General features: G+C 46.2%; 2 protein-coding genes across 3 annotated transcripts in view; one reads left to right on the forward strand and one right to left on the reverse strand.

Moving 5' to 3' along the window:
• The window catches only part of LMOD1 (leiomodin 1), a 60,922-nt gene extending 50,417 nt beyond the window's left edge, over window positions 1-10,505 (reverse strand). The window contains exons 1-2 of one of the 2 annotated variants that reach the window (XM_053243805.1): window positions 10,056-10,505; window positions 7,051-7,140 (exon numbers count right to left, since the gene is read on the reverse strand). In XM_053243805.1, the coding sequence (XP_053099780.1) occupies window positions 7,051-7,140; window positions 10,056-10,316 (351 nt within the window). In that variant the 5' untranslated portion in view covers window positions 10,317-10,505. The remainder of the gene's footprint in view (window positions 1-7,050; window positions 7,141-10,055) is intronic. The other variant, XM_053243806.1, reaches the window with a different exon arrangement.
• The window catches only part of TIMM17A (translocase of inner mitochondrial membrane 17A), a 33,031-nt gene that overhangs the window by 1,102 nt on the left and 10,516 nt on the right, over window positions 1-21,413 (forward strand). The window lies entirely within an intron of this gene.

The raw sequence follows: 21,413 nt of genomic DNA on the forward strand, positions 1-21,413 counted from the left end.
CTCCTCGGTGCGCGCACTCGTCTCTGATGCTGCCGCACGTGCACTGCATACGTCACGGCGCGCGCACGGCAGTGTCAGAGACTAGCGCACACGCCGAGGAGGGCGCATGCGCGCCGCTAGCACTCGTCTCTTAAGCCTTTACAAACAACGATGGGGGCAGGGGCGGCAGGGAGGAACTCTGCCGCCCCTAGAAGATTTTTCAAAAGACCAGCGCCGGAGGGGGAAGAGCGGTGGGGGGGGTAAGTACTACCACCCCCCGCTTAAAGTAACAGTCCCCCCTGGACCGGACCGGAGGGGCACCGGACCATGCACAACCCTACGCTCTACCTGGATAATTGGGGTGGCAGGGTGTAAAATTACACTGTTCCAGTGTCTCCTCATTTACTGAAGCAATTTGCACCATTGCCAGATCCCTTCGGTGGCGTTCAGGTGGTATCACGATTTGAGCCATCAGTCCCCTCCTGCTGTCGTCCTTAGGCGTGGGAAGGTTGGGAGAGAAAGACAGCCTATCCTATGAAAGGGAATGTTAGTGTATCTATTAGGAATGTGTCTCAGATTTTATTCAAAAGGAATTTTCTGCTTTCTGGCTCTCCTGGATCTCCGCAGCTGGCCATCTGCGTGTACTTGGGAGGACGCCCCCCCCCCCCACGGGGCTTGTCTCTATTGTCTGGACTGGAAAGTTCTAACTGCTGTGCAGCCTTGGAGTAATCTGTTTTCACAGGGTTTATTTGACTCCTGTGTACCCATTTGCGCTTGCCATTCATATCTATGAGATACACAAGGGGAGATAGTCGGTCCAGAACTGTGAATGGTCCAAGCCAACTGGCTTCTAACGTGTGGGATTTCTCTGTAAATTTCCTATACATGACCTGCGAGCTGACAGGGAGTAGCTCACACTTAACAAACTTCCGAGAGGAATCTGCTTTCTCCCTTTCCTGAGTTATGGCTGTTTTAACTTTCTGTAGAATGGTCTGTTTCTCTTCAATCATTTCCTTCACGTGTTCAGTGACTGGCATGAGCTCTCGGTCTGGTAGGTAGGAAAACACAGACCCCAAAAAAGACATGGCCGAACCGAATACCACCTGGTAAGGTGTTAATCCATGATAGGCATGAATGGAGTTGCGCAGGGCAGTTAAAATGGTGGGTAATTTCTCTGGCCAATCAGAGCCTGTCTGGTTAACAACTTTCTTCAGTGCAGTTTTAAGAGTTCTGTTCAATCTTTCAATGTTCCCTGAGCTTTGTGGGTAATAACTCACATGTAACTGCTGTTTAATTCCCAAGGAAGAGCACAGTTGCTGCAAAGTCTCAGAGATGAAAGTGCTACCTCTGTCAGAAGACAAGTAGCGGGGAGTTCAATAGTGACAGAAAATCTCTTGGTAGAGTTTCTTTGCTGCAACTGCTGCTGTGTTCCTCTTGGTGGGCCACACTTCCATCCACCCACTCATAGACTCAATAGCAGTCAGGATATATCTATACCCATGTGAGTTCCTAGGTAAGAGATCCAAAGAGTCAATAACCCAGGTGTGCAATATTGTGGAGGTGCGCTGACCCTGTAGAGGAGGCATGGAGCCATTCCTTGGCCGCATAGATGCACAGGGGATGCACCCTTCCACTCTCCTCTTGACCATGGCTTTCTGACCTGGCCAAGTGTCTATCTCTCTGACCTTGTGTAATGTCTCAGCCAACCCTTGGTGAGCCAGTGAATGGAGTTCAAGAATCAAAGACTCCTTTTCCATCAGGCTGAGTGCTGCCACTACTTCTTCCTTTTCCTCATGTCTAACAGGGCTCTTAACTAGGTTGTCTGCTTGCTGATTGAGATGGCTGAGGATGTCACCCTTGCCTGTGTGAGATTTAATCCACTGGATTTTTATCCCCCCCCCCCCCTTTTCTCCATTGCCCTAACACTTCTTGCCATTTCTCTGCATGTTTTAGTTCCCTTTTGTCAGATGTGAGCCATGCGTTCCTGGCCCATTGGAACATATAAAACTGCACGCCCTTGGCCACATATTCACTATCAGATATTATATAGACAGGAAGGTTGATATTTTCTGTATTGTCCTCCCAGCGAAGAACTTGGAGAACTGCTTCTAGCTCTGCATCGTGTGCTGATCCTGAGCTGATATCCCTCTCTAGGGCTTCCCCTGTGGTACTAACAGCTGCTCAGCAGGTGAACCGGCAACCTTTGACATAAAAACAGCCTCCATCTGTAGCCCACACTCTTCCTCCTGACTGAATGATGGCTTCAGGGTCCCACTCCTGCAGTTTATGAAACTCCCTTTCCACTGCCTCACAGTAGTGCTCGTTTCCTGTTTCCAAGAGTGTAACTGCCATAAGGTCATGATGCTGGGTAGTTTCTGAAGTAACTCCCCTCTGTGTCAGAAACAAGGTCCATTGGGCTAATCTGGTGTTGCTGACCCCTTGCATTTTAGATCCTGCCAGAATATGTTTTAGTGGAGTATGGGGCGTTTGTATGATTACTTGTCCCTGGCCTATAAAAATTTGGAAAGTGCTGACTCCCCATACTGCAGCTAAACATTCCTTTTCACATGGAGAATAAGCCTCCTCTGTTCAATTTAAGGACCAGGAATCCTAGGCCACAGGCAAGAGTTTCCCTTCTGGGTTCCTCTGCATTAGGACTGCTGAGATGGCCTGGGGGCTGGAGGCAAGTCTTAAGTAAAAGGACTTGACTGGATCTGGGTATATGAGAGCTGGAGCCCGTATAGCCGCTGTTTTAAGGGCTTGGAATGCAATTTCAGTTGATTCATCCCCTTTCCATTCTGCCTGTTTCTTAAGGAGATCCCACAGTGGCCTTGTTATTTGGGAGAAGTGGGGGATGTGTTGTCTAAGGAAATTGAACCCTCCAAGAATTGTTCTGAGTTCTTTTGGTCCAGACGGGGGTGGGACTTTGCATAGGGCTTCCACTTTCTGAATGTCTGGTAGCCTGCCTTCAGCACCCAAGGTGATTCCTAAGAACATTACACTCTGTTGACAAAGCTGTGCCTTTCTGAGGTTAGCTTTGAAACCCGTGTCTCTGATCAGTTCTAGGATAATGACTGCACTTTCTCTAATTTCCTCCATACTTTCAGCCCATATCACAATATCATCACAGTAACACTGGGTGCGTGTGCGCAAAGTGGGCGGTAACTGGTCCGGCATTTCTGTGACACGGAAATTTAGAATACCAGGTGAAAGTGACATCCCCTGGGGCAATCTTTTATGTCTCAGCTGGTGTGAGCGGAAGGTGAATACAGTGATGTCACGGCTAGCTTCTGAAAGTGGGAGGGCAAAGAAGGCATTGCTAAGGTCTATGGATGAAAAGAATGATGTCCCCTGCTGAATTCTAGTTAAAATCTCAGGCATGTTTGCAAGGATGGGTGGAAGGCTAGGGAGCTTCTTATTTATCCTTTTAAAATCTATAGTGAGGCGATAGCTACCGTCAGCCTTTGCTATTGGTAGATAAGGAGAGTTGCAGGGCGATTGTGGTTGGCAATACTCCCAAACATCATGTTTTAGGAGCTCCTCAATGACAATTGCTATTCCCTGCTCTGCTTGAGAGGAAATAGGGTATTGTCGTTGAGCTGATACTTGTGGACAAACAATTTCAACCACAGCGGTTTTGTGCCTCCCACAGTCATACTTAGATGTTTGCCAGACTCCTGGAACCTTTCCCCACCAAAATGTTTCCTCTTCTGCTGTTAGGGCAGAGACAACGTGAACACCTCCACGTGCTCCCTCTAGTAGCATTCTATGAAACTTGGTGTTTATCTGCCACAAGCCTCTGTCAAAGGGGGTGTACCATACTCCTTTTTCCCTCAGCCAGGAAATTCCAATGAGGACTTCATTGTCTGCATCAGGATTCACAAGGAAATCTGCTTCAGAGCGCCAATGTGCTATGGAGATAGGTACCTTCCTAAAGACAGATAGGACCTTCATTGGTCCATCGTATGACTTGACTGATTTGGGGACACCCCTGATTCCCACCTTTGGCTCAAAGTTCAGGATATTAGTACTGGCTCCAGGGTCTAACAGACCTTCTCTCATCTCTCCCCCCACTTCAATTTTTAAAATTCCTCTGCCATTCTGATCCCAAGAAATTTTCCCCAAAAGATGCCAGTTTTCTTGGCTTTGTTCAGTTTCTTCCCTGGCATCAGGGCACCCCTAAAGAGTTACAGTGGGTGGTGGAGGGGGGCATGTCCCTGTCATCTGCACCCCCACCTGGGGTTGCACCCCGTAGCTGACTCCAGCTACTGTGGTTACGGGTGTCGGGACTGCTGGTGGGGAAGCTATCTGATTGTTAGCTAACATTTGTGGGTAGGCTGGGACCACCTAGGCCCTCTCGGTTATGGCTGCAATTGAAGCAGTCTGTGGGGACGCTTGCTGTGACCTCTCTAGTGCTTCCACCTTGCTTAGGATCTTATTTAGCAATAGCAATAGCAATAGCACTTACATTTATATACCGCTCTATAGCCGAAGCTCTCTAAGCGGTTTACAATGATTTAGCATATTGCCCCCAACATTCTGGGTACTCATTTTACCAACCTCGGAAGGATGGAAGGCTGAGTCAACCTTGAGCCCCTGGTTAGGATTGAACTTGTAACCTTCTGGTTACAGGGCGGCAGTTTTACCACTGCGCCACCAGGGGCTCTTTTAGGGATGTCTCTAGAGTTTGGATAGACAGGTTTGAGTCACGAGGTCCAGTAGTTTCTCTAACTGCCTGCACTGCTCTTCCCCTCTCATTTAGGGTATCATTTAGGGTATCTCATTTAGGGTATCATTTAGGGTATCTCATTTAGGGTATCTGATGGTGGGTGGGGGCGGGAGCCTCTGACAATTAATTCTTCCACTCGTTCCTTGATGGCAGCAGTTTCTGCTCTATGCCATTTGCTCATATCCTCCTCCAGTTCCTCAAGTTTCCACCAGAGTTGCATTCTCTCTGTGGGCTGCTTGTTATTTGGCTTCTTTCCCTGCCTGTTAAAATTTTGAGTGTCCTTCTGTTTTGGGGTAACTCCTCCCTTGTTGCTGTAACTTACAGTCTCAGTGACTGCTGCCACTTTGTGACGGGCAAGCTTTTCTGTTCCCTCTGGATCAAAACCATATTGGGCAGTCACTCTCTGAGCTAAGTCTAGCATAGCCTCAAAAGTTGCTGGCTCATTCTCTCTTAGGAGTCCCAGTTTATCTCTATACCAGGGTAGGAGACCCCGTAAGAGAGCCTTTATGTCTCTCACATTCCATTGTGCATCAGCGAGACTAGGGGCTGCATGTGGCACAATTAGTAAACTGGCCAAAAATCGTCCCATAGCTGCTCTGAAGAAGAAACTGACTGGATCCTCCCCAGGTTTTTGCCTCGCAGTCACTGCCTTTTCCTGCATTGCCCCAGCTGGCAGTATTAAAGAGCACATAGCCTGACACGCACCCCATAAGTCTAGAATATCTGTGTGGTTAACCCTTGTTACATGCACATTGAACTTTTGTAGGAGCCTGGCCTGCAATCCTGCTGGAGCAGCAGCTCTTAGCAAAGTTCTCATTTCCTCTAGGGTCAGCCTCATGTCTGCTTGAAGCCGGACAAATCCAGCCATCACTCTACAATGGTGTCTGCACATAGATTTGGCAAGGTTTTTGCCAATTCTTTGGCTTCCACAAGACTCATATTACTAATAGTGATAGAGCTGCCCTCCTCCAAACCATTAACATTTCTCCGTGTAGTGATGCTAGAAGTGGGGGCGGCCACCGTCTCCCTAGCTGGCTGGGAAGCAATCTCCCTAAGAATTTCACTAGCTGGTTCCCTGGCTGGCTCTTCTATGGCTGATACTGGATCCAAGCTGGTCTCGGAATCAATCTCTGTTATGCTTGCAATGTGTAGGGTCTTTTGTTGTAATTCCCTTTTTAACTGTTGGATCTGAGACTGGCACTTACAGGGCTGTTTTGTGTCTGAAAGCCTAGGTTTTGAAAGTTCTTTAATGAGATCCCTGTAGCCAGGGATGGCTGAATTCTTTTTCTCCAATTCTGCCAATTCTGTGGCTAAACACTGGTTGGCAATGCCTAAGCTTTCAATGTGGTCTTTATAACTATATGTGGAGTCCTCCAGCTGCTTTAGAGCAAGGGATTCCTTGGTCTTTGCATGGCGTATCTCTTCCTGAGCTATATCCAGCTGTAAAGTCATGCTTTTAACTTGCTCCAAGAGCTCTTCATTTTTATCTATTAGTGTTCTAATTTTTCCATCTTTATGGTCATGATTCTCTAACTGCTTATGTAGAAAAACTCTGAGGATAGTGACTGCTGCTGCATTTCTGTCCTTTTTATCTGGGCACTGTCTACTGCAGTATTCCTTGACGAGAGCCTTACAATCTTCAAGTTCTGAAAGTTTCTGCCTTACAAACTCTAAATTTGGAAAGGGTGAAGCTCCAAATTCCTCTAAAGCTGCCTCCCACTTCCCCTTCTTGGGTCCCGAAAAGGCGCTGCTAAATTCACTTCCCTCCCAGGACTGAATTTTGGGTTTGCTCTCTTTCTTCTTACGCTTCCAGAAAGCCATGGTGTCAGCAATATCCTGCCGTTGACTACACCATCTGTTGTGGTCCAGGCCTGATTTTTATACTAAATATGCTCATTACCTAGCATACAAAATTAGGCCTGTCTCATCAGTGTCACCAAGTGACCAAGTTCTTTTATATAGTGACCATGTAGGATCTGGGCGCAAGGAAGAAAGGACATCAAAGCAATCCTAAATGATTCAATGGGCTTTATTGAATATAAAAGAATAACAACATCCATCTAACTGAGCAGAAAGCAGAACATTCTATCAGTATTACTAACAGTATTTCAACCCTAGCCAGCACCAATATTCATCCAGTGTTCCTAACTAACATATGTGTGTGTATTAAATCTTCCTAGAGCCTAATACAATTCAGATATAGACGGAAAACGGGGGGGGGGGAATAAGGAAGGCTGAGGGCTGGCATGGTTTGGGGAGATCAGGAATTAGTAGAGGGACGAGGGGAAAGGAGAAGAAGGGGAAGGATGGAGGGATCCAAGGCTTGTGAGGTGACATATTACCCAGATCAGAGGCTTGAGAACGGTGGATCTTTCAGCTGAAGGAGAGAGGCTTTGGCTAGGAGCAGCAACTTGGGAGCGGTGGTCTGGCTTCTGGTGGTCAAGCAGACAGTTTGCTCAGAGCGAGGCAGAGAGTGAAGGTACCATGGCTGGGGAAGTCTAGACTTCTCACTGCACAGTGGAAGTCACAGACAGCTCCTGTCCATGGACAGAGTTCCTGCTTGTTGCCCCACAGCTTAGCAGCAAACTCTGGGATTGCTCGTGAGCAGATCTTGCTTGTAGGCACAAGATTGCTACTTCTCTGTCCAGTAGGCCTTCTTCTTTATAGTTGTATTTTCCTTTGATCTCTCATAGAGTCTATTCAAATCTCCTCATCTTTTCCTGGGTCCCCAAAAGGGTGACAATGCCTTTACCTTCTGGATAATGTCTTTTAATTATTCAGGTTATTGGCCAGTCCAGAGAGATCTTAATCTCATCTTCTGTTAGCTGCTATCTTGAGGAGGGGACATTGCCCATTGCAAATCTGCATCTCTGAGTTGCAAATGGGCCCCTTCTCTTGTCCCAGATTTGCTAGCCTGATTCCATGAGGTGTAAAGGTGTTAGTAAAGTAAGAATTAAAGTCTATAGGTGTTTTCTTTTGTGTGCATTTACCTATGTTGAATTTCTATAGAGAGCAATTGAGTATAGCAGAGCACTCATTGACAAGGATTAACATAGACTTCTTGCAACAGGAAAGGGGAGATCAGCCTCTGGCCTCTTCCACAGACATTATCTGATAGTGAGTCACATTTTAGCATTTGGATTGTTCTGGCCTGGCTTTTGTGCTTCCTTGAGTACCCATTTCACAATACAATGCTGGATCGCCTCTTCCTCATGAGGTCTGGGTGTCAGTTCACCCTGAGTCCAGGCATTAATTCATTTCTTAATATAAAATGAAATCAGACACAGGCCTGGATATACTTCTGGGCCGGTACCTCTGGGTCTAATATGTTGGGTGCCCCCAACAATGGGAATCATGTAATCTGTTGAATTTCTGCCTGTTGCACAATATTAATATCACATGACCCCTGTGAGAAGAAAGGTAGCAGTCCTTGCAAGCCACCTTATTGCAGGTTTTTTCACTAGTGCAGAGAGAATGGCATCAAACTAAGCACAAGGTTATGAAGCAAGGCACCATAGTTAGACTCATCTCCCCACTCCAGCTTTTGCTTGTTGATAAGCTTCTCCTGCCCCAGGTCAGCATCACAACAGTGGGAGATGTCCCAGAAGATGTTAGAATTTGGCTGCCTACAAAGGCAAAATGCAGCATGGTCTAACTGCATACGCGAAATGGTATAACTTGATGATATCCATCAACAAAAAGGAAGGTATAATATGATATATGCTCACTGTAGTTTATACTATATCCTACATCCTAGCTTTTATATGCACTAACATGAGGTCATCAAGATGGACAGAGGTGTGAAGAGGGGCCATATACTGCAGAGACCCGAAAGATGAGGGCATAATGTATCTGTGCACAAAGCATACATCCCTCCCTGCTGACTTGTCACTGTTGGTAGAGTCCAAGCCACTCATGATCAAGGGCAGATTTTTGCCCCTCCCGCAAAAGTGTTCCAAAAGCAAGGCTTGACTTTCCCCCTTAGCAGCATATGGGTGTCTCCAGTGTCTGGGGGAGGCTTGGCTTGGTCCCTCTCCATCTGTGTCACTAGAAAGCCCCAAGCAGACAACAGCAACTGCAGCTGAATAGACTGGCTTGTTGGCCTAGCCTTTCCCTCATGAAGAGGCAGCAGTACTGTCTCATTCCTCCCACTGCTACTTGTCAGATGACGCTATATATGGTTGTTACAACAGCTTTTAACTCAGAAATTTAGCAGACAAGTGTTTCCTGTCATGGGGAGATGTGTTAAGAAAAGCTTCACCCGCTAAGTTGTTGTGTGCAACTGCCAAATTGCTGTTAAGGAGCAAGGCTGGCAAACAACAACAAACAGTTGGCAACTTGGGTAGTACCCTGCCTGCCTCAGTTGCCGCAACAATATCAGTTCTCAGACACAGCTGACACAGCCAAGTTGGATCCCAAGAGGCAACACTGGGAGAAGCTAGAGACCAATGCATGGGAGAGAAGACATGAAGCTCCAGCCAGCCTTGAGGAATGATGGCTTCCTGCTCCCCATGTGCGTATGCGCCCTGCTGGACAAGAGGCTGGTGCAGGGCAGCAGAAGTCTAGTGTGGCCCATTTGCAAAAGCTAGGAAATTGTGACTTCTGTTTTGTGAATGCTTGGGGAAGTATTTGTAACCATGAGAAGCAATAGTGGTTAGAGAGGTAGACTAGGACTGGAGAGTAAAAGTAAAGTTGTGCTGTCGAGTCAGTGTTGACTCCTGGTGACCACAGAGCCATGTGGTTTTCTTTGGTAGAATACGGGAGGGGTTTACCATTGCCCCCTCCTGCGCAGTATGAGATGATGCCTTTCAGCACCTTCCTATATCGCTGCTGCCCAATAAAGGAGTTCCCCATATTCTGAGAGACACATCAGCGAGGATCCGAACCAACAGCCTCTTGCTCTCTAGGCACGTTACTTTGGAACTGGGGAAACCCAAGTTCAGATTCACTCACTGGGTGACTATGGGCCCATCACTTCTCTCTCAGTCTAACCTACCTCACAGGGATGCTGTGAGGATACACATAACCATTTATATCACTCTGGGCTCCTTGGAGGAAGAGTGAGATATACATGTAAAAATAAACAAAAGTACCTCACAGCTTAATATTCCTCCCTTTGGAAAAGAATTAACATTTAAACAATTGCATTTAATGCTGCTGCCTTGGGGTGCAGATATATCTTATCACAATAAGTCCTTTTATTTTGGAGGAAGAGAGTCCTCACCTTTTCACACACTGATTTTTCCAGTTCTGTCCCTAATGTGGGTTGCATAGCAAATCAATACTGTGCCTGTTCTTCAGCTGCACAAATGCCCCCATTTCCCATACAGCAATTGCTGTAACTTACTTCCATTGACTGTTCCCTCTGAATAAGTTTCTTGGTCTCCTTTTCGCAGTAGTTGAGCATTGCTTCTCGGTTGTACTTGCCAGTTGGTTGCTTGTCAGTTTGGTCTCTCTGCTTGAGCCCCACGGGAATGTTTCCATCCATATCAGATGCATCCAGTTCTTTTTCTAGCTCTTCCATCTCCTCCGGAGACAGAGTAGACAATAAATTGTCAATATCTGGATCCTCACTGACTTGCCTTCTGTATTTTGCTACCTTGGACATCTTGGCAGTTTGCGGTAGGGATTCTGCTCAGATGGGACAGTATATAAGTATTCAAGGGGGAGGAAAAGGATTTCTGTGCGAACTGCCCAAGGAAACCAGGTTCTTCTTTCCCTCGCTTTGGATGTGTTGAAATGTTAAATGTAAGCAACTGCAACTTTCCTACAGCTTGGAATATAATAGTTATGCAGAAGGAGAACAGCCATCCAATGAAAGTCCCAGCTGCACAGCCTGGCTCAGATAGGCCAATCAGACAAGGCAAGAGGTGGAGCTGCGTCTATCAGAGGAGTTTGAAACCTGAGGACATTCCAGGGAATCTTGAAGAGTTGCATGCCCAAATTTAGTCCTGGACATTTTGCTTTTTAAAGGCAATGGGAGAGAAAACATAACAAACCCAAACCCAAAAAGCTGCTGGCTGGGAGTGAGGATCTTGAGATTAAGACAAATGTTGCAAGGATGCCTATAAAGCAGCTTGAAGTTCTGACAACAAATGCATCAAAATTGTTTCTAATCCATCTTCTACTTCCCCATCAAATGGGAAAAGTATTGTTGGCACTCAGCACCCTCTTAATTAACAGTTCTTGACAGTGTTAGCAATAAAATACAAAAGACTGGGCTGTCCCTGCAGTTTCATTTTTACTGTTTCTCCCTTTTAGAGTAAATGAACATTGGGTGGATATCTCTCTCTCTCTCTCTCTCTTTTTGAGGAAGGTTATAGAATAGCTCCCTTTCAACAAATTGAATGTCAAAAATGATAGTCATTCATGTGTTATGGCACACTTTCAAATTACCACTAATAGCATAGGCCTTCTAAGTTGCATATGGACCCAAGAGAATACCCCAGTGTACTTCCCCTTGAGTACACCTGCACAGGATCAGACTGTGCATGTGCAAATGCATACATTCCAATAACAAAACAAAGTTAACATCTTGCTAATATTAAACTGAATATCTGAAAGCAAAGACAACAGAAGGTACTTCCTTTCTATAGCATACCATGAGAAGTATTGTTTGTAAATGACATATATCCTATTCTGCATCATTATGTGCACATGAAAAGACAATGTAGATCAACGTTTCTTCTTTGAACATGGCCCCCCCCCATACATTCAACTGTGTTTTGGGATAGTATGTAAGTAGGGAGTTGGGGTAATGGTAGTGGGAGTTGGGGTAATGGTATTTCTCAAACGTTCTGTCCAGGAGTAAAGTGCATAGCAAATCTTCTTCACTGGAGGTGGCAGTTGGGAGTCAGGTTTTAATCCAGAGGCTCTGCCTGTGCCTTTCAAGTCCCTGAGGTGGCAAGAGAAGATGCAATGGTCAAGTCTCCTACCATTATTCTTCCCCTCACCCATCTTCCTCTCCTGGTTGCCAAAGGAGAGCAGAGCAATGGAGGCACGGCTCAGGAGGGGAAAGAGCAGCACGAAGATTAAATTGGAACTAGGAATAAGGCACTGGAAACCCACTTCATTCTCCTAGTCACTGCTTTCTCTCTTGATGCCTCAGAACATTTAAAGCTATAAATAAGACCCTGGGCTAAAATTTGACCAACACAGTCTGCATTCACACAATCATGGTAAACCTGGTTAAAGAGTTAAGCAGGATTGCTGAGCCCTGTGGAGCTGACTGTGAGAACTGAGAATATGCAGGCAATCCTGGTCAAACTGCTGTGGTTACCCCACATTTAACCAGGATAGATACATCCCGTAGCAACAAGGAAAGGAAGTTGGATGAGGGGAAGAATGTGGTAGGAAACTCAACCATTGCCACTACAGAGAACTGAAAGGCACAGGGTCTCTGAATTAAAACCTGGCCCCCTACTGCCACCTCCAGTGAAGAAAATATGCTATTTAGTTTACTCCTGGACAGAAAAGTTGAGAAATAGATGTGTAGATGCAGCCATACAGTGGCAGCCCACAATGACAATGATGACGATAAATATTTATATACCACTCTTCTTATTATTTATTTTTCTACATAGAAAAATAAATAATACATAAATAAGATGGTCGCCTGTCCACAAAGGGCTCACAATCTAAAAAGAAATATAAGGTAGATACCAGCAACAGCCATTGGAGGAATGCTGTGCTGAGGCTGGATAGGGCCAGTTGCTCTCCCCCTGATAAATATAAGAGAATCACCACTTTAAGAGGTGTCTTGGTGAGTGACAAGCACACTTAGTTGGCATGTTTGACCCCCACAGTTCACATGGGGATCATCACAGAGCCAAACTATAAATGAGGTTTAAATCATTATTAGTCCTGACAGGATTTGTGGGTTTTTTAGTTGAAGGCAGCCAGACTGGGAGCCCTGACAGAGGGAGTGTTAACCCTTCTCCCATCATAGTTCCAATCCGCACTGGGATCCCTGATCCAGCTCCTATTGAGCAAAGAAGAACTAAGCCCATCAGGGCAATTAACTCTTTAAGCACAAAATTTATTTTGGCCTTGTGCTGATCTCTGCTAGTTGTTGTGTTGGAAGGGGCAGTCCTTTCATGAAGCAAGGTGAGGTGCTAAAGCAGCAGATTACTGAAGCATCAGCAGAGTAGCAAGATGCCCCTGTTGCTTTGAGCAGCTGTTCATTGCCTCCTCCTCCTCCTTCACCACCACCTCCGCCACCACCTGCTGCAGGGCGTACACGCCCTCCTCTGCCTTGTCTCTCTAAAGATGCAGGACGCATAAGAATCAAACAACTCAAAGAAATTGATTTCTTAAGTCCTTATTTACATGCTGGTCAGATGCAGGCAATGAGAGGTTCCCAATAAATAACAACAACAACAACAACAATAGACAAGTCAACAAAAAACAATTGGAGGAAATAACTAAATACAAGGACCTCCAGATTGAAATTGAGCAGCTCTGGAAAAAGAAAACATTAGTGGTGCCAATAGTTGTTGGTACCGTTGGTGCAGTACCAAAAGAACTTGAACACCATCTTGACACCTTGGGCATCGATAAAATTAGAACACATCAACTACAGAAGGCCACACTACTCGGGACAGCATGAATACTATGACGATATCTTTAATTTTTCTTTTGTTATCCTACACCCTTAGAAAGGGCCCGATAATTAAAGTACCAAATCCAGTCAATAACGTCTGGAGGACTGTGTGTAAATAGCATCATCATCATCATCATCATCATCATCATCATCATCATCTAGTTGGCTACTATTATTATTATTAATGTTGGTTACTATTATTTCTTCAGCACCTAAAAACAAAGAGCTATGCATACATAAAATTAATGACAAGTCCAGACACACAAGCTCAGAATCTAAATAAACGCATAAGGTAAAGGAAGGGAGAGTAAGGAAAGAGAATGAAAGAGGCACTGAGCTAAAATTAGAAAAGGCCTGGTAGAAAATGTGTTTGAGGTACTTCTTAAAGAGTGGGAGGGACTGAATCACATAAATGTCTGGCGATTCTGGTTGACATCCAGACTCACCTTCCGTGAAGATGCAGTGCATCAACCTTTTTCACCAATTATCCTAATGACCATAAGGGGCATTCGGAGTAGTAGTAGTTAGTGAGGGTCCCCTTATCTGTCCCTGCTTTGCCTCTACTCTATGACCCCTGCCTTGACTCCCCAGGTATTTCCTGTAGTGAATTAGTTCTACTTCCTTTTCTCCTTGGAGAGCAGATGGGAGCATCTCTCCCGCTCCCCTCCGATTCACTATGTTGCTCATAGTTAGGATTGGTCTTTCCTATCTCAAATGTACTTAACCTAATAAATCCTATTTACTTTATACTGCACTACAATCTCCATGCTTGTTCTTGACTAACTGCAACAATAAGGCTCTGCACTACTTCATAACTGGAGTGGGCAGCTTCCTCTTGGTGCTTTGCTAAACAACCACAAATGACAACATTCCGTGGATGCACCAGGTTTTTTGCGTGTGCAATGCGGGTAGGGTTGCCATATTCTGGCTTTCCAAATAGAGGTGCCCTATGCTGGTCTGTGTCCGTAATAAAGATTGATTTGATTTGATTTGATTTGATTTGATTGTGCATTAAAGAAGTTCATTGAAAAAGCTTTGCAGTGTGGAAATGCATATTTCACCACCCTTATACTGACTTAGCATTTAAGTAAATAGTATTTTTAACTGGACATGGTAAGGAAAAGATAGTGTAAACAAAGAAGAAGAGAACAAACACGGTAATATGTACAGGCAAGAAAAATGTGACAAGCTACAAAATGAATAGATATTAGGGGGGTTAGATGAGATGAAGGGAGACCAACAAAAAGGATATTGCAGTATTTGAGCCTAGAGAGAATAAGAAAGTAAACAAAGGTTTTAGCAGTACCTTCAGAAAGAAAATAACTTGTAGAAATAGTGGCTGACATGATGTGCAGTGACTCATCAACACACAAACCATGTCTGGGCTGCCGTGGACATGTAAGGTAGTCCTGACGCTGTTGAGGATAAGTGGTTGCAGAAGCAGCTGCCACAATTACCCCCAGTGTGATGAACAGGCAGAAGCGCTCTTACCCCTGGACCTTGGGGCCCTGGCCCGTGGCCTCCAAGGTCTGGGGGGGCCTCCAAAGGCCAGGGGGGCTCCTGCCATCACTCCGCACCCACTGCCACTGCCCCACTGTGAGGCTGAACTGCCAATTTTTTCAAAAATTCTAGCTGCCGGAGGGTGGAGGTGAGCCGAGCAGGCCTCACCAGCCTCCCCCTGTGGCAGCGGCAGTAGCTACGATGCTCTGTTCCAACTGCACAGATACGCTGGAGCTACTGCCAGCGCCACCACAGGGGCGAGGCCAGGGAGGCCTGCTTGGCTCACCCCCCACCCCCCGCAGCTAGAATTATTGAAAAAATTGGCAATCGAGGGTTCGGCCATGTGGTAGTGGGGGGAAGCTCATGGCGGTGGGTGGGGGCCTCATGGCGGGTGCAGTCCGGGCGCCAAAATTACCTAGGTGCACCACTGTGAACAGGAGTAACTGTGGCAGCACTGCCTGCACAACCATTCATCCTCATCAGTGATGGGGCTGCCTTATACATCCACAGCAACCCTGGCACTATCTGCAGTGTTGATGAGATGCTGCACATCATGTGAACCAGTGATGAAAATGACATGATTTGGGAAAGGGCCTGAATCTGCAATTTACAAGACAGAGAACAACATTAAAAATCACACAAAAATTCCTAAAATGTGTAGTAGAAGAAATCAAACACCATCAGGAGTTAAGGAAACAGAAAGAACCGAAGAAACAAAAGAAGGAAAAATAAGAAATTCAGTCAGTGGAATTTCACTTTAAGTGAGAAGTCACCCAAAAAGAGACAGAAGCAAGGCTGGCAAGAAGATTAGCAACCAACTAATGCATAAAATAAGGGGCTGAAAAACAGAACTGTAAATAGGATTAAAATGATAATTGATACTAGAGGTGCACCTAGGTAATTTTGGAGCCTGGACCTAAAGGCCTTTGGAGGCTCCCCCTCCCCTGCATATTAAGCATCATCATGCTTGGCTTGGCAACCACATCACCCAGGACAGACTAAAGAGGATTTGGAGGGCCCCAGGGACTGTGGAGGCCCTGGACTTCGGCCCGGAAGTTCAGGGGTAAGAGTGCCTCTTGGGGGCGGAGCCACCATTGAGCGAATGGGTTCGAAGAACCTGGGCTGCCACCCCCAAGCTACCCACCCTGCGTCTGAGGTCAGACGCAGGGGCATTGCTTTGCTTGCGAATGGGGCCACGCAGCCTCGTTTGCAAGCAAAACCCCCACCAGCGCCATTTGTAGCACAGCCCAAAAGGCAGAGAGAGTCACTCCCAGCCACACTGCGAACACAGCACTGGCTGGGGATTTTGCTTGCAAACGGAGCCACACAGCCCCGTTTGCAAGTTAAACCAGTGCCGCCTTCACAGCATGGGTAGGAGCAACTCTCCCTGCCTTTTAGGCAGGGAGAGCCACTCCAGCCATGCTGTGAAGGCAGAGCTGGCCAGGGACTTTGCTTTGCTTGCAAACAGGAGCTATGCCACCTGCAAAGCTACGCCCCCTGCGTCTGACGTCGGATGCAGAGGAGGGGCTTAGCATCTGCCATCAGATGTAGAGGGCGGGGCTAGGGGGCTGCGGCGGTGGGCTGGACCCAGGCTGCCGCTGACCTCCCTCCGCCCCTGGTGCCACTGACTGAAACAAAGAGAAAGTACAAGAGATCTAAGAAGCAGCAGGTACAGAGTTAAAAGAAGGCATCCCAATACAGTACAGCACCTTGGGAAACCACACCTGATTGAGGAACTGAGGCTCAGAAGGATTGATTGATAGAAATGGAGTAAGAAGGATTGGACAGATAAGAAGAAAACCAGACAAGAACAATAGCCTGGAAACCAAGTTTATGCAAAGATTAAACTGTATGATCAATAGTACCAAAACCAGAGGGAAGATCCAAGAACAAGATAACTGAAAATAGATGTCACTGAGATGAAAGAAGGAAGTCATTATTAAAAGTTAAAGTTGTTCAGCAGAGCTGAAAAAAAGAAAACCAGATTGATTAGGATCAAAAAGTGAATTAGGCAAGGGAAATTCTAAACAGCATGCGCAAACAACTCCAAAAGCATAGAAGCAAAAGGCAGCAGAGAGCCTGGGAGATAAATTGAGAGAGAAGAGAGATCAAGAGAGGAGTGTAATAACAGCTCACATGCAGAGGGAAACTCCAGACATGAAAGAAAGATTTAAATAGAGGATAAGGAAGAACAGCAGTTGAAACAGATTTAAGAAACGAGGAAGGAATTAGATCTAAGGAACAGGGTAAACATGCCAAAGAACTGGATGAAGTAGAATAAGGAAACAGAAGTAAGGGAACCATCAAGGAATACTACAGGGGAACTCTGAGAAATGGAAAGGAAGAAGATTAGATGTTAGCAATTTTATCAGAGAAGAATTGAGCAAAACCTGGGAGGTAAGAAGAGGGTGTATAGAAGGTACTGAGAGATGAAGTAGTGAACTGAATACAGAAAAAAGACATTTTGGAGATACTGAATGGGGTCTTTCTCACGACTGTGTGAGAGGGCTTGAGGGCGGGCAGCGGGGAAGGCAGCAGAAGCTCACCTTCCGTGCAGACAATCTGGGTGGGGGGTCTGAGCATGCGAATCAAGCACCAAGATGGTGCCCAGATGGTCCACAGATGCCACGGGCAGTAAGCAGGTGCAGGGGTCGGGACGCATCATCCTGGCCCCCAGAAATCACACAATGCACTGAGTGAATGCACGGTGCATCGTGGGGCTCTCCCCAGTAACGGGCAGGTGCAGGGGCGTAACTACCATTAGGCAAGGGGAGGCAGTCGTCTTGGGGCCCCACTGCCTCGAGGCCCCCCCCCGAGGCACATCACATGACTCCCCACCCACCCATGTTGCACCCCCTATGAATTACGTTGAGTGTCTTGGAGATCGGCAGGAGCAGAGAGTAAAAAAACTAGATTCAATGTGAACTAGATATTCACCGTATTCATAACGGGGATGTGAGTGTGAGCACACTATATATTGTGAAGTGTGTGTGTGTGTGTGTGTGTGTGTGTGAGGGGCCCATTTTAAAATCTTGTCTCTGGGCCCCCTCCAACCTTGCTACGCCCCTGAGCAGGTGCCTGTCAGTGCTTGATGGTGCTGACACATGGTCAGGTAAACAGGGTTAAGGGAGTGTTCTCTCCCTTACCTTCGTTCAGGAGCCCAGCTTCTCAGCCAGGTTTGCTGCCAAAGCGCCACAGGGAGCTTGAGCAGGTCAGTTTCCAGCCTTTCCCGTGGGCAGCCAAGCCTGGGCTTAGTTACCCTAGCCCAGTCTTAGCTGCTCATGAGAACAGCCTTTATATGTATCAATCAAATTGGAACAATAAGCCTGTATAACATAATTTATAACAGAAAATTATTATTATTAAGAATAATACATTGCTTTAAAAAAAATCAGTTATATTGTAGACATAAACTTAAAATGCATGTGATCTGATTTTTAAAAAACGATTAAAAAAAACAAACACAAATTAAGAACTTAAAAGTATGTGGAAGAGGACATTTTAGAAATGCAGCTTGTCATGGCCCAGGTTCACAAGGCTGAGAAAATGAGTCTATCCAGACAATGGTTTGGTCTAACATAACAGCTGATTCTTACAGGGAATGTCGTAGGCTGTCCAGATGATGGATGGCACAACTCTTTTACACAATTACCTTGAAAAATTGTGAAATATATGTCTTTTCTAACTATCTTTTTACAAATATGGACACACAAAAAGAAAATATTGTGTGAGAGGAAATGTGTAGATGAGTCATAGCACAAACTGTAGAGGAGTTATTACCTGTATAGGTGGTGCCATATAAGACAGTGGGTTCCCAAGTATATTGTGGGGCTCCCTTCACTTCTGCATGTGAACTCACTTTTCTGGAAACACTCAATGTCTTTTTCTGCATAATAAAAGGTATGTGATATGGGTTACCCCCAATATTTTTAGGAAGCCAGAACAAACAGTCTTGAGCTTCTGAGCTCTCACTTTCCTTTCCTATCCACCGATTCCTTCAGTGCACCCCAGTTGCTGCCATTTTGAGTCTTTTGAGTACTCACAAAAAGTGATATGTGAACTCTGGTAGCTATTGCAACGGGTCACCTTGCCTTTATGAGAAATGAAGCTTTAATAACTTCAGTGTAACTTAAGTTGTAATAATTCTGTATTTGCCTTTCAATGCTGAAGCCTTGGACTGATAGTATGGCAGTTATTTTTCACACAGACTTGCTATTCCCTCCCCATCCTCAGAGAGACTCCAGCCTGCAACCTTGGAGAAGCCTGGCTACTGAGCTAGATGGACCAATGTGATTTACAAATTCAGTGCCCCACCTGCTGGTGACTGCCATTTTTGCATGGCATAGGGCAACAAGTTCTCATGGGAGAGAGATTTTGTTTTTGTTTTTACAGAAAGAATCAAAAACCTCCCCCACACCTCCCCAACTCCTTATGATAACCTGAGTAGTTATGTCAAAACTTGTAGTCCATCACAGATATCTGGTGGTGTTTTTTTTGGTTGGTTTTAACCTTTCCCCCTGTTCCAGCAGCCCAGGACAGGCCTGATTTATGAAGGATGCAGTTAAATAGGCATGGGTGAAGGGAGTTAGATGAATAGTCAGCTTCACAATTCATGATTCAACTTTTACTGGTTTTCTTTATTGATGTTGTTTAATCCTGTGAAACCTTAACAGGAGCTGTAGAGGGTAGGGGGTGGGCGCAGCTCAGTGGCAGAGCACATGCTTTGCATGCAGAGGGTTCCGAATTCAATCCCTGACATCTCCAGGGTGGGCTTGGGGGAAACCTCTGTCTAAAACCCGAGAGAAGAGAACTGCTGCTAGTTACTATAGAGAGGCAACACTGATCTAGATAGACCAATGGTCTGACTCAGTAACAAACACCTCTATAATCGTAATCTATAATTCGTAATCTATAATTCGTAATCTTGATTCTTTACTGTCCTTCAGGAGAGCCCTTAAAACCTATGTTTGGCCTGGCCTTTTAGGGTTTTTAATTAGTTTTAATTGTTTTAATACCTGGTTTTAATTGTTTTGATAGTTTGTTTTTTAAGTTGTTTTAAATTGGTATTTATATTTGTATCTCTGTTTTAATTGTTTTTAATGTTTCCTGTTTTAATTGTAAACTGCCCTGAGCTATTTCGGAAGGGCGGTATATAAATCAAATAAATAAAAGCAGGGGCATTGTTAGGTACTTAAAAAGCATTGCTGGGCACCTAACCTTTCTGCAGGGAGGCTAACAGTGCTTTTTTTTGGCAGGGGGGGGGAACACACCGCCTTCTCCTAGCCATCGCCACCATCTCCTCCTTTAAGCTCAACAGCTGGGTTGCTGCTAGGCACATATGGCTGCCCACCCCCACCCCCTCCTTTGAGCCCAACAGCTGGAGCTGGCTGGGCATGATGCTGGGTTTGTGCTGGGCATTGTGCCTGGCTGGCAGTTGAGTTGCTGCTGTGCACAATGACTTCCTGCCACCCCCTCCATGAAGCCCAGCAGCTGGCTGGGTTGCTGCCGGACACAAGGACTGTTCACTGCTCCTTCCATTGAGCCCAGCGGTTATATTGCTGCTGCTTCTAGTCATTAGGGCCACCTGCTGTCCCCTCAGCTGAGCCTGGCAGCTTGGCTGCTTCTGAGCACAAGGCACTCCCATCGTTCCCTCCACTTATGCTGGCCTTGGGCCGAAATCAACCATTACATACATACATACATACATACATCATTCCCTCCACTGAGCCTAGCAAGTGCGTTGCTCATGGACCCACGTGGCAGGGCCTCCCGCCCTCCTCTAACTCCTGCTCTCCCACCCTTCTCTAATACTGAGCATAGCCACTATGTTGCATGCAGCTGGCCACGAGGGTCTCCCACTGCCCCTCTGTTGGCAAGGACCACTCCAGAGAAGGGGCAAGGGCCCCATCAGAAAACCAATTGCCCTCCCCTCCCACCTGTCTGCCACTTTTCTGTTTCAGAAATCTAACATGTAGGACACAGCTCTGCTCACCCCACAGAAATGCACCTTCTGTGCCCTCTCCATATTTTTCTTCTGGTGCTGCTGCCACTGCCATTGAACTTGGCAACATCGCTAGCACTGGGCATGAGGGACATGTGCCCTGAATGTTGGACAGGTCCCCCAAACCTCTTGCCTGGCTGCCCACCTCCCCACGTCCTCTGCACCTGCTCTCGCTGACCTTGTGAGGCGCGGTGATGATGAGTGGGTGCACTGTGGGCTGGAATTTGAGTTGCTTTCCGTCACTACCTCTCCCGCCTCCTCACTTCATGTGCTTGTAGTGAAATAGGGTGGGAGGGACGGAGCCAAGGGCCTTCTGCTCTTCTAAAAATGCACTTCGCGTCTTCTGTGCCCTCTCCACCCCCCCACCCCACCCCACCCCCCCACAGCCTGCCCCGTGATTGAGCTTGGCATCATCACTAGCACTGAGCTAGCACTCTGCCAAAAAGTGGGGAGGGGCGGGGGTGGCAGTAACTCTCCCTCCTGAATTTCATGTGGTGGCAAGGCCACGACAAGAACTAATTGGAAAGGTCGAAATAAATTTGAAAATAAACTAGTGCTCTGGGCCAGGCAGGGACACCATTCTAATAGGACCCTAGCAACAC

This window comes from Hemicordylus capensis, chromosome 4 (assembly GCF_027244095.1).
Source record: "Hemicordylus capensis ecotype Gifberg chromosome 4, rHemCap1.1.pri, whole genome shotgun sequence".
Taxonomy (NCBI): domain Eukaryota; kingdom Metazoa; phylum Chordata; class Lepidosauria; order Squamata; family Cordylidae; genus Hemicordylus; species Hemicordylus capensis.